The sequence below is a fragment of the Lepidochelys kempii genome, chromosome 4 (genome assembly GCF_965140265.1).
Source record: "Lepidochelys kempii isolate rLepKem1 chromosome 4, rLepKem1.hap2, whole genome shotgun sequence".
Classification (NCBI taxonomy): domain Eukaryota; kingdom Metazoa; phylum Chordata; order Testudines; family Cheloniidae; genus Lepidochelys; species Lepidochelys kempii.
In genome coordinates, this window is record NC_133259.1 from 138,832,696 (window position 1) to 138,847,679 (window position 14,984).

General features: G+C 42.5%; 1 protein-coding gene and 1 long non-coding RNA gene across 13 annotated transcripts in view; both read right to left on the reverse strand.

Moving 5' to 3' along the window:
* Positions 1–6,844, reverse strand: part of ZNF638 (zinc finger protein 638) — a 67,160-nt gene extending 60,316 nt beyond the window's left edge. For 10 of the 12 annotated variants that reach the window (XR_012158791.1, XM_073343038.1, XM_073343045.1 and 7 more), the window contains exons 1-2: positions 5,334–6,844; positions 3,769–3,789 (exon numbers count right to left, since the gene is read on the reverse strand). Coding sequence is in view for 11 of the 12 variants with exons in the window: in XM_073343038.1 (XP_073199139.1) it covers positions 3,769–3,789; positions 5,334–6,755 (1,443 nt within the window). In the remaining variant the exon portion in view is untranslated. The remainder of the gene's footprint in view (positions 1–3,768; positions 3,790–5,333) is intronic. The other 2 variants (XM_073343039.1, XM_073343037.1) reach the window with 1 other exon arrangement.
* Positions 6,845–6,870: 26 nt separating this feature from the next.
* LOC140910914 (uncharacterized) lies at positions 6,871–14,664 on the reverse strand. Its single transcript, XR_012158794.1, has 3 exons — positions 14,283–14,664; positions 9,701–9,817; positions 6,871–6,957 (listed from the first exon to the last, which is right to left on the reverse strand). It is a non-coding gene; the product is annotated as an uncharacterized lncRNA (long non-coding RNA).
* Positions 14,665–14,984: the final 320 nt, after the last annotated feature.

A 14,984-nucleotide genomic window follows, 5' to 3' on the forward strand; every position in this document is an offset into this window, starting at 1 on the left:
CTTCTCCCAAAACTCAGCATCCATTTTTCCTACTCTTAGAATAAAATGTCTGTAGGCTGAACACTTGTAGCTAAAAAAAATGGGAGTTTAAATTGATTAATCTGTGGAAACGAAAGGGAAAGCAATTAACCCACCCACCATCTTCCTTCTGGTCCCAAATGAGAAAAACCACCACTCATTTTCAGGGAGGGGTGTAAAGAGGCCATTTTTGTTTCCAAGTCTCCTTTTAGCTAGCAATCCAACTAGCATTAACTAGAATGGCAGACAAAGTGATACATACAAATAAGCTAATCATTCGTTCTGAACTTTAATTTCCCCAATTCCCTCTGGTATTTCATATAATCATCATTCCCAATGTATTTCCTTCCAATTTCCAATCTGATTCCCTCAATCCCCAGGACTATCCCTCTCCCACCCTGCAATATAATAATTTTCTTTCTGAAAAAGGTATGAACCAAGATCCCTCTATAGCATCGTAAGTGTTCCTCTTTTAGAGAGTCAAGCCTCATCTACATTAGCATCACACCTGCCATGCCAGGTTTGTTGCCCAATTACAATATTCAATGAGCATGTAACAAATTCATTCAACACTGAAATTACAAACCAATCTCATTCTAAAAATAGGGGATACTGACATTTTTAAAGCTAATATGTATTTCTACTGTACAATTTACCTAGAACGTTGATGTTAAGTCATGAAGAAAGTTACATTTCCTGGATATAGTCACTAAATGAGTTAGAACAATCCTGGTTATTTTGTTTGTTGCACAAGAGGTGGTTTTTCCCTCTTAAAAAAGCTTGCTTATTTTGAAAGAAAAAAATAACACGCTTAAAAAAAATACTGACAGATAATCAGAAGAATTGCTATTCCATTTTTTGCTCTAACAGGAAAATAGTTTCCATCTGAAACAAAAGGCTGTAGAACAAAAACATTTGAATATTGAGCAGACAGACACGATTCGCAATATCATCTATGATGAAACTCAATTTTCTGGCTTTAATTTTTTGCTGGCAAAAAAAATTATTCAGAACTCCAACCTGACTACAAGACTTTTACACCAAACAGCATTCAGCACAGCAACCCCAGTCAGAACTACAAAAAGCAGTAGAGGCATGGAGATAAAAAACAATATGCATGCAATCAACTTATTTGGGCCACTCAGAAGTTCAAATCTTTATTGCTTCTCTAACCTCAAGGAGCCTATCAGGATCATCATGTGCCGTGAAACTGACCAGTCCCATAAGATAAAGCAGGGTTTGGCTGGGTCAATACTTAGGCCACACATGGACAGAAGGATACCACCTGAAGTTGTGCTAGTGGCACTCTTCTCTGATGTCAGAAAACAACCAACACCCCAGCATGGTAACAGGACTTTGTGATGCTGCTGGTGCCATCTTCACAGAACCAAGGGGTTGAACACTTTTAATGATTAGAGAGAACCAATGGCCAGTTTTTGTAGCAACAGTGATTTTAACCCCAGTGGTCCTTGCCAAACTCCACTATGTGTAATTACATTATTCCTCAAATTCCTTCTACAATTTGAAATGGTTAGGCTATTCTTTACTTTCTGTTCTAAACTGTGGTAAGGTTGCTATGCCTTATTAAATTGCTACAGAAATGGCTGCATTTCAATGGTGACAGGAATGATAATACATATCCCTTACAAGGAAGTTGTGAGATTTAATGTTGGTAAATGCTATGAGGTCTTAAACAGCGCCATACAGATGCAAATTATTATAATCTTTGGGTTTTGTACAGCTTCTGATACTGAAAGAACAAAACAAAAGCTATTGCAATAGAGAGGCATTAAAAAACTAATTTCAGATTAAAATGTTCTATTGTATCAAAGAGACAGAATACGAAACTTCAGAATACTGTGAACACCAGGACCATCTTCACCTGTGATCAGATCTCACAAGTTAAGCAGGGGTATGTAACTGCAGGGACGTCCACGGGGAAAAGCCTAGGACTGTTCCCCAAGGGTCAGTCCTAGGACCAATCCTATTCAACTTATTCATAAATGATCTGGAGAAAGGGATAAACAGTGAGGTGGCAAAGTTTGCAGATGATACTAAACTGCTCAAGATAGTCAAGACCAAAGCAGACTGAAGAACTTCAAAAAGATCTCACAAAACTAAGTGACTGAGCAACAACATGGCAAATGAAATTGCATGTGGATAAATGTAAAATAATGCACATTGGAAAAAATAACCCCAACTATACATACAATATGATGGGGGCTAATTTAGCTACAGCTAAACAGGAGAAAGATCTTTGAGTCATCGTGGATAGTTCTCTGAAGACGTCCACACAGTGTGCAGCGGCAGTCAAAAAAAGCAAACGGGATGTTAGGAATCATTAAAAAAGGGATAGAGAATAAGAGAATATTTTATTGCCCTTATATAAATCCATGGTACGCCCACATCTTGAATACTGAGTACAGATGTGGTCCCCTCATCTCAAAAAAGATATACTGGCATTAGAAAAGGTTCAGAAAAGGTTCATAATTTAAAATGATTAGGGGTTTGGAACGGGTCCCATATGAGGAGAGATTAAAGAGGCTAGGACTTTTCAGCTTGGAAAAGAAGAGACTACGGGGGGATATGACTGAAGTCTATAAAATCATGACTAACATGGAGAAAGTAAATAAGGAAGTGTTATTTACTCCTTCTCATAACACAAGAACTAGGGGTCACCAAGTGACATTAATAGGCAGCAGGTTTAAAACAAACAAAGGAAGCATTTTTTCACACAATGCACAGTCAACCTGTGGAACTCTTTGCTAGAGAATGCTGTGAAGGCCAAGACTATAACAGGGTTCAAAAAAGAAACTAGATAAATTCATGGAGGATAGGTCCATCAATGGCTATTAGCTAGGATGGGCAGGGATGGTGTCCCTAACCTGTTTGCCAGAAACTGGGAATGGGTGACAGGGGATGGATCACTTGATGATTACCTGTTCTGTTCATTCCCTCTGGGGCACCTGGCATCGGCCACCGCTGGAAGACAGGAGACTGGGCTAGATAGATCTTTGGTCTGACCCAGAATGACCATTACTATGTTCTTAGATCCTGGCCAAATTGTTTTACCTTAACATAACCTATTACCTCAGCTACTTTATTCTTCAGTTCCTGTCCAAGATCGTATGTAAGGTTACTACTGCTGGTGATATACTGGTTGCTGCACCAAACTCCAAAGATAACTAAGTTTCAGTGGGGAGAAAAAACAGACTCCTATGTATGTTTAAGTTTATAATTCTGTATAATACTGGCAGCTGCTTTACGTAGCATTCTTTGCAAACAATCACCAATAATCATTTGAACCTGAAATTCAGCTGTCTTCCTAGCAATAATGAAACTAGTCTGCATCCTCTTTGACATATTTCCCAAATTCAGAAGAAGCTGAGGGGATGGGGATTTTCCCCACTTTGCCATTTCTCTCATCCTCTTCATAGTTCATTATATATCTATTTGTTATCATCACTGTTTGCGTGCCTTTCTTCTTTTAGACTGTCTCAAGCTTTTCCTATTTGCCATTTTATAAAGTCACCGTTTGCACCATGGAGAGTCTGAATCGATTGCTCTGCAAAGTTGTACTACACTTAAGCTTACAAAAAGATTTTAAAAATTTGACCTAAAAGCAAAACATCTTAAGATCTAGTTCTACCTTCAGGTACAAAAAGTTTTCAATCATATATTTGTCTTTTCAGCATAACATTTATTATGAGTTCAAAGAGGACAATAAGTTGGATGCATAGAAATCTTTACCTTGAAATCTTTCAATTGTAACTGAAATACAAAAAAACAGATGTTTTACTTGAAAAAAACAGACTAGAAAGCTGAAACCAAAAGTAATATTTGGATTCATGAACTGTTTGGAATACATACCTATATAGTGTTAATTAACTTTTGCTGAAAGAAAGATCTTCGTTCTTTGCTTTAAAAATCTGATTCCTCCCCCCCCTTTTGTATCTTTATGTTTTTCCAAAAAAGGCTATTCAAGAATATCCTGGTTGTTTTGCAACATGTTTTTCAAGGCACATTTCAGAATTCCTCACAAGAATTCATTACTGTCCACTCCGCAGCAACACACGTACATTAAATAAGGTTGCAGAATGTTCAGTTTAAAAGACCGGTATTTCCAGTCAATACTTGCAATATAAATATTTACTTGAATTTAAAAGGGGCAAGTGAACTAGATACTGAGTAGTTCACATCCAAGGAAATCAGCTACATAAGTTACTTTAGAAAAGAAAATAATTAATTACAAACCCAAATTCGTTACCAAATTCAGCATTAACATTCTATTTTAATCAAAACCCAATTTCTTTGTTAAGTTTTAACAATTTAACAGAATAAAAAACATATACATACTAAAACCAGAAGCACTGAAGCCCATTAAAAAAAAGGTATTTAAAATACACTTGTATTCCCACAAGTACAGAAGCTTCTCTTGATTGTCCTCAACCCCATTTACTCCTCTTTAAAACAAGGAAGTAGTTGTGCACCTGGAAATCTTTGGGAACTTTTACCAAATTCTGTGGAAGCTTTTCCCAGGTTTTGCAAACTTTTCTGGTAACACTGTTTAGGCAAATTTAAATTATGAAAACCATGCTGAATTATTTTGCAAATATTTGAAATTAAAATGACATTCCCCAGGGTTTTGTTTTTTTTAATTACTTCTAACATCCTTTCATTTACTCCCCAAGGTCTTCTCCTAGAATGATCTTCTCCTTTCCCCATATTCCCAAACTCCTTGAAGATTTTTTTAAACATTGAAAGGGTCTTTAGGCTTCAGAATTGAGACCCCAGTTAGATAAATGAAAGCAGTTAACACCTCGCAGACCTATTCCTCAGTCTCTGGTAAGACCATGTTGCACCAACTCACATTCAGAGTGACATCTTTGAAACCACACAGACTGCTTTTTAAAAGAATGATTGGGGGGCGGGGGAAGAGACAATATGAAAATCTATCCTAAAATTGTGCTATTGTATAGAAATTGCTGTGTGTGTTTCTAGTGGCCTAGTTATGAGGTGCTAATGAAATATTTTTTTTATTTCTCTGCCAAATATAGTATTTAAAAAATCAGTGCAAACAGACCTAAGAGCCTTAATATTGATGTAAAGAACATTTGTGTGCCTATACAGTCATAAGAGCAACAGGCTAGCCAGTATTAATATTTCTAATCTTTTAAAACCCACAGATCAGGAATCATACCGGAGCACAATATGCACAAATCATATAATGCATAGTAAAAACTATTGAATAAGGTAAGATGTAACCGTATGTTGGATACAAGTATTTTACACAGTAATCTTTGAAAAACACTCACCTTCATATGAGTGCATTCCATGTTACACAGAGAACACATATGTGGAAATATCCTTGGAGATGTAGCATAGTAGTCATTCATCATAGATGGAGTCGGCAGTCTCTTTACCTTCTGAGTAGCAGCCTGTGAAAACACTGGAAGCCAAGAGGCTTTCACAATTCCAAAAGGAGACTTAATAGGAGCTTCAACTTGTGTCTGGAAGTTCTTCTGACCTGAGCCAATCTGTGCATTAGATTGATTAGTCCCAGATTCATGCTGAATCCTTTCATGATGTCTTACAGCTGCAAGAAGTTCAGCTGAAAAGGGTGGATGGCTGATAGGTGGCATCACAGGTTGGGCCATAGGTGGCTGGGTCAAAGACTGCTGGACAATAGGTGTCATCACAGATTGGGGCATAGGCGGCATCCCAGGCGGCATCATAGGTGGCATCCCAGGCTGGCTCATAGGTGGCATCATAGGTGGCATCCCAGGCTGGCTCATAGGTGGCATCATAGGTGGCATCCCAGGCTGGCTCATAGGTTTTACCATTGGGAGTCCTGTAGGTGTCATACATAACCCTGGCACCTTGCCTGCAGCATCAACAGGAAAAAATGACTGTGTATTGGATGAATCACTATGGAAACCCATCTGTTTCATTAATTCCTCAACTGGAAACATCGGGTTACACGTTACATTGGATGGTGGAACTGAAATAGTTTGCTGCGGTTGAAATTCTTTTCTGTTCTCTTCAGCTGGTTCTTCAGGATTGTACACACGCACCTCAAGAGGATCTTCAGTGTATCCATACCTGCTTGTGTGCCCATAATCAATCACTTTGCTCTTAACAGTTGAGCCACCAGTTCCACCAACAGTTTCTTTTTCTCTGCTCTGAGAATGTAAATTGGGTAACTGATGACCCATTTTACGCATTCGTATATCCCTCAAAATTAGTGGCATGTTTTCAGGTGTTAACTGGTCATCTGGGTAGCGACTGAGTTCCTCCAGATCTTCATTAGATAATCCAAAACTTGCTAAAATACTTGATGCACTCTCTGTTGTATAACGGCTCTGGGCATTTGTATTCTGCTCTGTGATCCGGGCTGACGCGGGATGCTTTCGGCTTGTGTTTCCAGTTGGACATGGATTGTTATCCCAACGTGAAGTACGAACCTTTTCCTTTTGCTCTTCCTGTAAGTTTGCCATCTCCTTTGCTTGCCTTGGATCGGTTCTGTGTTGAGTTACCTGAACATTAGTTCTTCGTGATCCTGTCCGCTGTAAATTTTCATGTCCTCCAAATCTTTGTGAAATTCCTTGAGGTGTTCCAGGTGCAGGCTTTCTTTGAAGACCTGCTATGCCACCTCCCCTAAAAGCTCCTGGAGGTTTTGAGCCAGATGGGTTAGGTGCTCTTGGCCTCTGATGCAAGTTTCCTCTAGGACTAAACATGGCGATTTTCAGGAATGCCTGATTTAACAAAGCATAAGGTGGTGTTGAATTGTTTGAGGCAGCTGATGTCAACTGCTGAAGAGCCAACTGCGTCTTAATTTGAGCAAGCTGTAAAGGAGGAGGGCCCAACAGAAGTGGACTTACAATGCCAAGGTTCAGGGAATTCACAAGTGGTGCGAAACTTTCCAAGAATAATACAAAGCTGAAAGTTAAAACACAAATATTATATTATTTTCTTTTCAACTACTTTGTGCAGTGGATTCCACAATGCAAGCAAAACATTTTTTAAAAGTCATGAAGCAGTATTTTAATGTCATAGTTTAAAATAAATATATATATATATATATATATACACACACACACATTAGAATGTAGAGTTTTGTGAACAAAAAAGTCAGATCTCTTGCTTTAAGAATTCTCATCTAATCCACTGGGCAACTTGTAGTTAAGTGTATTTTGCCAAACACCCATGATTATTATGTTTTAGATGAGACAAAGACATCCAGCTGTTGTCCTCTCCTCAGCAGCATCTTCTGAACAATGAGTTTTAGATCTTCAGAGAAACCTCTTCAAAGCCACTGTAAATTACTTCACAAAATAGTATGAGCAAATTTTAAAATCTTTTACAAAGCACAGGAAAAAATGTTACATCCAAATATATTGTTAAGAAAATAATTAAAAAACTACTGGAAAGAAACATAATTGTAAATGAGAACCTTATTTATGTAGGGTACTCTTTTTAAAAAAAAAAAAAAAAAAAGGGTGGGGGGATCAATTTACCCAGGAAGTTTATAATGCTCTTATCTGGAAGTAGTTACACAGGTTTTCAATGTGAATACCAGTGTAACTGTTCCCATGATTAAGGTACTATACCAAAACCCCATTTAAGGGATGTGACAAGTGAGTATTTTTATTCTGTGGTCAGAAAATTTCCATTTTTCACATATTACAGGTAAGAACCTGTACTGATTGTGTACCTGTACAAATAAAGACCATCTCACTCATCTCAAAGCTGAAGTTACTTAAGGCAAGAGCAAAAAATTAGCAAGACAATGGACTCTTCTTTCTGAAGAGTAAGTTTTTCAATCTCAGATGAAGGCACAGACAAGTGAATCCTTCAAGATGACAGAGGCACCTATGAATAAGGATAGAGTACAGTCAAAGGTTGCCCAAACTAACAAAAAATTAATAGCGGCAACTTGGCTCACATTCTTGGGGATAAGGAGTTACAAAATTTGGGAGGTCTTTTGAAGCCTTGGGCCTGAATTGCACAGTTCTGCCTGTACTTACAAGTACATCAGTTACTATGTTGTAAAGAAGCTAGATCAGACTTCAACTTCCTTAAACTAGTTGATCTGTTAGTTTCATTTTTTCTGCTGTAGTTTGGGCTTCAGCCTGAGGTTTTATAGCATAAATCTCATTGAGAATCCTTCTAAATCACAGCCTGTAACTTCCTTTCCAGTCATTCTTAACTTTGCAAACCAAGCTTCTTTAACAGAGTTGAAGTACTTGCCTCACCACAGCTAAATCCATAGCTGGTTTGAAGTTTAAAAGCATCCTGTTTGAGTTGAGCAAAACAAAAACATTTCTCTAAAAGGGAAGTGCCTCTCCTTCATGCTTGCAATTTAAAAATGGCGGTGCTGATTTAGTTCCTTGGGAAATTTCAGCTCAAAAGGCAAATGTTTGACAAAGCTATGAATGGAAATATCAAAGGGGTAAAGAACAGAGTGGTGCTTTCAAGAGGTTTTTTCCCCAAGTGCTTTCAGTAGTTTTGATGTCAGCCAGGCAAAGGAAACAAAGAGCTCATCTTTAGGATCTAAAAGAATGAGCTAGCAACCAGGAGTGGCTAACAGGAGAGTTTTGTGAGGGAGTTCTCCAGGTGAAGGAGGAGCAATTAGGTTACACTTTGGGTAAGTTTGTCATCTGTAGTGACTGTATTATTGGTGTGCATACTGCCTGACTGAAATACACTGTGTAGTCTGTTTGGGGAACTGTGTTTGTGTTGAGACTAGCCTAGTGGCCTGATAGGCATGGCTGAGAACTTCTTGACAAGGCTTTGATCCCCAAGCCCTTTAGCACCCATCAACCCTTAACCAGGGGGCGAAGCTAGTCAGGAAGACCAGGGCTTTAAAAAGCCCCCTCCTAAGCACCAGAGGAGCTAGGGAAAAGGACTGGCTAATAGGCTTGGGAGGGAGTTCTCCAGAGGGAGTGTGGGGGGGAGGGCTAGATACACTTAACATTCCTTAAACTTCTTTAAACTTAAAGCCAAAAACTCCCGATAAAAACAAAAGAACAAATGAACGAGCTTCAGAAGTAAAAAGAGAATGTAGGCAGAAGTCTAGCAACAGAGTGGGGGCTATCCAGTTTATTGCAGCATGTCCCTATGGGCAGGTGGTGTATGTGTGCATTTGGTGCAAGGAGCTCCTGGCCCTCAGAGACCATGTACAAGATTTGGAGACCAGAGTGGCTGAACTGGGAAGAATGAGGGAGGCTATGCCTCACCAAACAGCGAGACGTGGCCTGACTCCGGCCTTCTATCCAGCCCCCCGGAACCCTCACCCGCATCCAACCCTCCTTGCTCCCCACCCGACTGCCCCCCCAGACGCCCGTCTCCTATCCATGTCTGAACATGCAGAATCTTCAGGTTGGTAAACTTTTATTTCATACTTCTTTCTTAAGGACTGCCAGTCTTCCTTCTGGACTATTCTTGAATTCTCATGTTTGAGCAAAAAATATAGTTGTTAACTCTTATGGTACTGTCACTTTAGATGCAGTTGTGATAAAAAATGAACAGCTGAAATAGGCAGATCTTCCTTTTAGAGTTTCACCTTTTAAGTAGTACTCAGTGTCAGTGAATGCAATTAGTAGCACTAAATGAGCAGTATGGTAATAATTAAATAACTGCATTGACTTATTTTGTTTAGGAGAATCCATCCTCAACATACAGGATTCTGAAGACTATCCACCTTCAAGATGACCATCATTTTCTATAGTTTCAGAGCCATCTGCCAATGATAGTGTTTCAGTCACATCATGTATGTCACATAGCCACAGTATATCACCTGTAGCAAAAAGAAAAAAAAACTCCATCATCCAGAAACAAGCACAGATAAGTTTGTGATAAGAACCAGCAGATTACAAAAAGAGGTAATTGCCCTGTTTGTTTATGCAACAAACTCTCCTTTCCCTATGACTGAGAACCCACACTTCATTAACATGGTTCAGTCATTAAGACAAGGATACAATCCACCCAACAGAGCAGATGTCGCAGGCAAATTGCTGGATAAGGTGTGTGAAAGAGAAATTGAGTAGTGTGCAAAAGTCCAGAGGGTGAAATTGTTAACCTGAGTCTTGACTGGTGTAGCAGTGTTCACAATGATCCTGTTGTATGTGCTTGTGTGACAACAGAAGAAGAGAATGTCTTCCTTACAGAAACAATTGATACGTCAGGAAATGCACACCAGCAGAATACTTACAAATAGCAGCAGTAAAAGCTATAACAAACTGTGAAAAAAAATTCAAATGTCTAGTATGGATCTTGGGCACAGAAAATGCTGCAAACGTATCCAAGATGAGAAGAAATTTAGGAGAGAGTCCCAAGCTAACAACTTATGGGTACAGTGCTCATTTGCTGCACCTCCTAGCCAAAGACTTTAGTGTTCCAGAAATAAAAGCCAATGTTGAAATTGCAAAATACTTCCGTAACAGGCACCTTTGTGTGTACCTTTGACTAGTGATTTAAATCAATCTGATTTCAATCAAATCCACCCTGCTAATTGTTAGTGATTACATCACAGGAGGCCCCCATTTTCCTGTATTCTAGGGAAGGAATTAAGTGACAAAATTAACCTAATTAATTCCCAGTTTGAAAGGAAACAAAAAACAATGACAAGACATGTATTTCAGAAAGCTTGAATTCAGTGATTGCACCTAAGTAGCATATACATTGCTCAAAGTTAAATCTAGTCAAATATTGACAAACAATATATCTGATTATTGAACTGAATATATAATCTTAGCACTCCAAACTATCAACTGCCAGCAGATAATGTGAAGTTAACATTAGATACTTATGGGACATGAGATTGCTGAAAGTAACATTTAACAAAAAGTATCCATCCCCAGATGAGAAAGCATTTTAAGAAAGCACAGTAAACTAAAATTTCTGAAATATGACTAGAACTTGGTATGTAATTAGTAACATGCTACTAATTTGAAACCTTTCGAAAAAGTTGTCCCCCAACTGCTATTTGAGTTCAACATAGCAGGTTGTTACAGAACTGTACATTAGCACAAATCAATTAGCAAATAGCACTGAAAATGGGAAAAAAGCTTTACAGTATCCTTAAAACAATTTTTACTACTAGTATACAGACCTATTCCCTTTTTAAAGCCGTTGTTTCCCCTCTGTCAATGTTAAGAAAGGCCCGACTCCACTAACTGTTCCATGTGGGCAGACTTCTGTACCACTGAAGTCCATGGGTCACCGCATACACGCAAAGGTCTGCCCACATGGAACAACATGCAGGATCAGGGCCTAAATGAGCTGGAGAAAAAGCAATGGCAACACTAATGCTTCCCATCTTAAATCTCATGCTTTTAATTATTTTAAAAAACAAGACACCACCATTTCGCAGAGGAAGGTTTTAATTTGCTGGCACAGAGTGATAAAGATTTAGTATTAATCAAACTTCAATTCCCCTTAAACTTGAGATGGCCACAAAACCCTCAGAGATCTTGACCTTTTCACTTGCAGAAGAGCTCTGAACTTGACCAAATCTTTCAAGGGAGGACAGTTCTTTGAAAAAAGACACTGAACATAACCTTAAGTCAAGCAGACTGTAGGCCCCCCATCAAGATACTCTGGAAATGAAGAACAGGGGAAGAGGAAGCCAGTAGTGTTGTATCCATCCACTAACTCCCTAATGCAGTAGTCCCCAAACTTTTTCTGACACCCGCTCCCACCAGTAATGGAATCTGTCCACGCCCCCTCAGAGGCCAGGTCCAGGAGCCGAGGCTTGGGCGGGTGGTGCTCCCTCCCTGGGCCCTGCCTTGCCCCTCCCTCAAACGTTCGTTCCTCCACACCCCCTACCGTTTGAGGACCAATGCTAATTAAGACCAAGTCTGCCTCTTCCCCCCCTCCCCAACCAATGCAGGACTGTTCCCAGGTGGCTCTCGCAGACACATTTTTTAAAATACGAACAAACAGATTGGGAGTTTTGGGGAATGGTTTCTTCAAGAGGAAAAAATAATCTAACCCCTATAAGTATGTCCCTTTAAGGCCCCACAGCAGGGGTGGGCAAATTTTTTGGCAGGAGGGCCACATCCGGGTATGGTAATTGTATGGCAGGCCATGAATGCACACGAAATTGGGGGTTGGGGGTGTGGGCGAGGGCTCTGGTTGTGGGTATGGGGTCTGGAGTGGGGACAAAAAATGATAAGTTCAGGGTATGGTAGGGGATTCCAGGCTGAGGCAGGAGATTGGGGTGCAGAGGTGGGGGGTGAGGGCTCCAGCTGCGGGCTCTGGGATTGGGCTGAGGGGTTGGGGGTGCAGGAGGGTGCTCCAGGCTGGGAGTGAGGGGTTTGGAGGGCAGGAGGGGGATCGGGGTGGGGCAGGGGGTCAGGGGGTCAGAGGTGCAGGCTCTCGGGGACGCTTATCTCAAGCAGCTCCTAGAAGCAGTGGCATGTCTGTCCGTCCATCCATCCCCCAGCTCCTAAATGGAGGCGTAGCCACCTGTCTGTCCACAGGTCCCATCTCTGCAGCTCCCACTAGCCGTGGTTCCCAGTTGCATGCGGAGCCCCCTTGGTTCCCCTATGCGTAGGAGGGGGATGGGGGCTATGCCGCTGCTTCCAGAAGCCACACGGAGCAGGGCAAACCCCAAACCCTGCTCCCCGGTGGGAGCTTGAGAGCTAGATTAAAATGTCTGGAGGGCCAGTTTCGGCCCCTGGGCCTTAGTTTGCCCACTCCTGCCCCTCAGCCAGGGTAGGTTGATTTGCATCAGCAATTTTAATCATGTTTTGCATTTGTACATTTTAGTTACTTTCCTAAAGGAAGGTTGATTCTCATTAGGTAGTAACCTTTATAATATGTTGATTGACAACTAAAAGAGTCTTTACACTAAACTTGGTGCTTCCTTTTGCTATCCAGGATACACTGTATCCATACATATTTATTTAGCTATTATATTCATTAACTTTAGGAGATGAATTTTTTACTCGCAAATTGTATCAAGCTATATTTAGATAAAAATTCAAATTAAATTAAAATGCATAAAACCAGCATTTTTCTTTTATTCAATAAAATTACTTTAAATGTGCTGGATACATTAAAAAGTTGACCAAAACATTTTTTGCATTTAAAACGGATTATACAAACTAAGTATTATCTGTAGTTAGTGCACTGAACTGATTGCTTATGGTCACCACGTCCTTCAAGATTTTTAGAAAGAGTGCTTCTCCCAGTGTTTGTTCTCAGCTTGGAAGAGGAAAAGAAGCTTCTCACCTTTTTGAACTCCCAGCTGGCTTCTTAATTTTGACTGACCTAGTCACTGAACTGAGGGAATTAACTGGAAGAAAATATTCTCTCTGCATCTACAGAAGAGGCTAGTGCTGCTAAAAGTGATTTAGATCTTCAACACACCGCACATACTACTTCATGTTATTTTCTTGTATTTACATTTTCTGAATAAGTTTGACTACATTTAAGACTTAACATAGCTTATCTATTTCAAGTTAGTTTTAAATGTTTATTTTTTTAAAAAAATCTATATTTAACTTAAATTTTTTAAAAAAATCCGTTTTTAAATCACTGATTTTTCCCCCCACTCTGCCCACAGTAGATCTATGACCCAAGATTTTGAACCTCTAATCCAACAGAACATAAGTGCCCCCCCCTAAAAAAAATAAAATTAAAAAAAAAAAAAAAAAGCAAACGCCCAACTGCAAGCACACCTGGAAGGAAACCTGAGTCTGTTAACCGCACAGCTGCCTCCTTGCAGCTACAAACGCCTCTGGACCAGGAAGGCGCCTTCCGCCCCGCACTGGGTGCGCTGCCCTACACGCGACTATTTACCGGTGCGCTCGGCGCTGTACCATACCCAGCCTGCTCGCCCCCGAAATCTGCACGGCGGGGGGCGGGGCGTTCAAGGCATTTCAGTCCCTGGCACCAAGCCCGACTCGCCCATTAACCCTTTCCCAGGGCCGGCGGCGGCCCCCGCCCCGCCAGCCGCGATCTCCTGGCCCAGCGCGGGGGTGGGACGGGGGCCTCCCGAGCCCGCTCGGCTCGCACGCCTGCCCCCGCCCGCACAGCACTGCGGGCGCGTGACCCGCCCCAGCAGCAGCGCCCCTAAAGCCGCCCCTCCCCCCAGCTCCTCGCCCCGCCCCTTCCCCGTCGCCCCGCGCCGCCATTTTGAGCCGCCGCGGCCCCTTCTGCGTCACACAGGAGCTCGGTGGAAACCGCCTCCCCCGCCGCCGCCGCCGCCGCCGGAGTCCCCCCCCGCCCCCGGCCGCATCGTGCGGGCCCCATACCTCTCAGGGGGAACGGCGGAGCCGGGTCGCTCCCTGCTCCGCAGCGGCCTCTCGCTCGGGCGCTTTGGCCGATCAGCGCAGCCCAGCTCGGGCGCCCCTCCGTCAGGCAATGGCTGGCGTCACACCGCTGCGCACGCGCACAACTCAACGACCGGAGGGACGCGCGCGTGCAGCCAGGAGTAACTCCCCGGCGGCCCGCGAGGGGGCGGGGGGGGATGATCGCGACGCAGCCGCAGAACACACCCCGCCGGGCGTCTGCGCCATGGGCTGCCCAATGCGCTTGCGTCAAGTGGAACGGACAGGTGCGCACCCACGGGGGCTGACCTCGCGCTCGGGAGAGGCGGCTGCCGGCGCAGGCGCCCTAGCTTCCTAAGAGCTCCCCCCCCCCATTACACAACCGTCCCTCGCGCCCGCTGGACCCTCCCCGCCTCCCTCTTCCCGCGCGTGCGCGCTCAGAGCCTGCGTGAGCGCAACCGTGGAGCTAACTGCGCAGGCGTGCCCCATCTCGCCGCAGGGCATGATGGAGCGCTGGCGACCACTATATAAGGGGACGGCAGGTGGCGTCTCCGGTTGCAGAGGGCTTTGTGGTGTCTGTTGGCGTTGGGTGGCTCTCTCTGGTCGCTCCAGTCCCGCCCAGGGGCTCCCTTGTAGGGGCGCCTTTGCTGCTGGCCATCTGTCTCCCTTCGGCCTAGAATAGGTCTC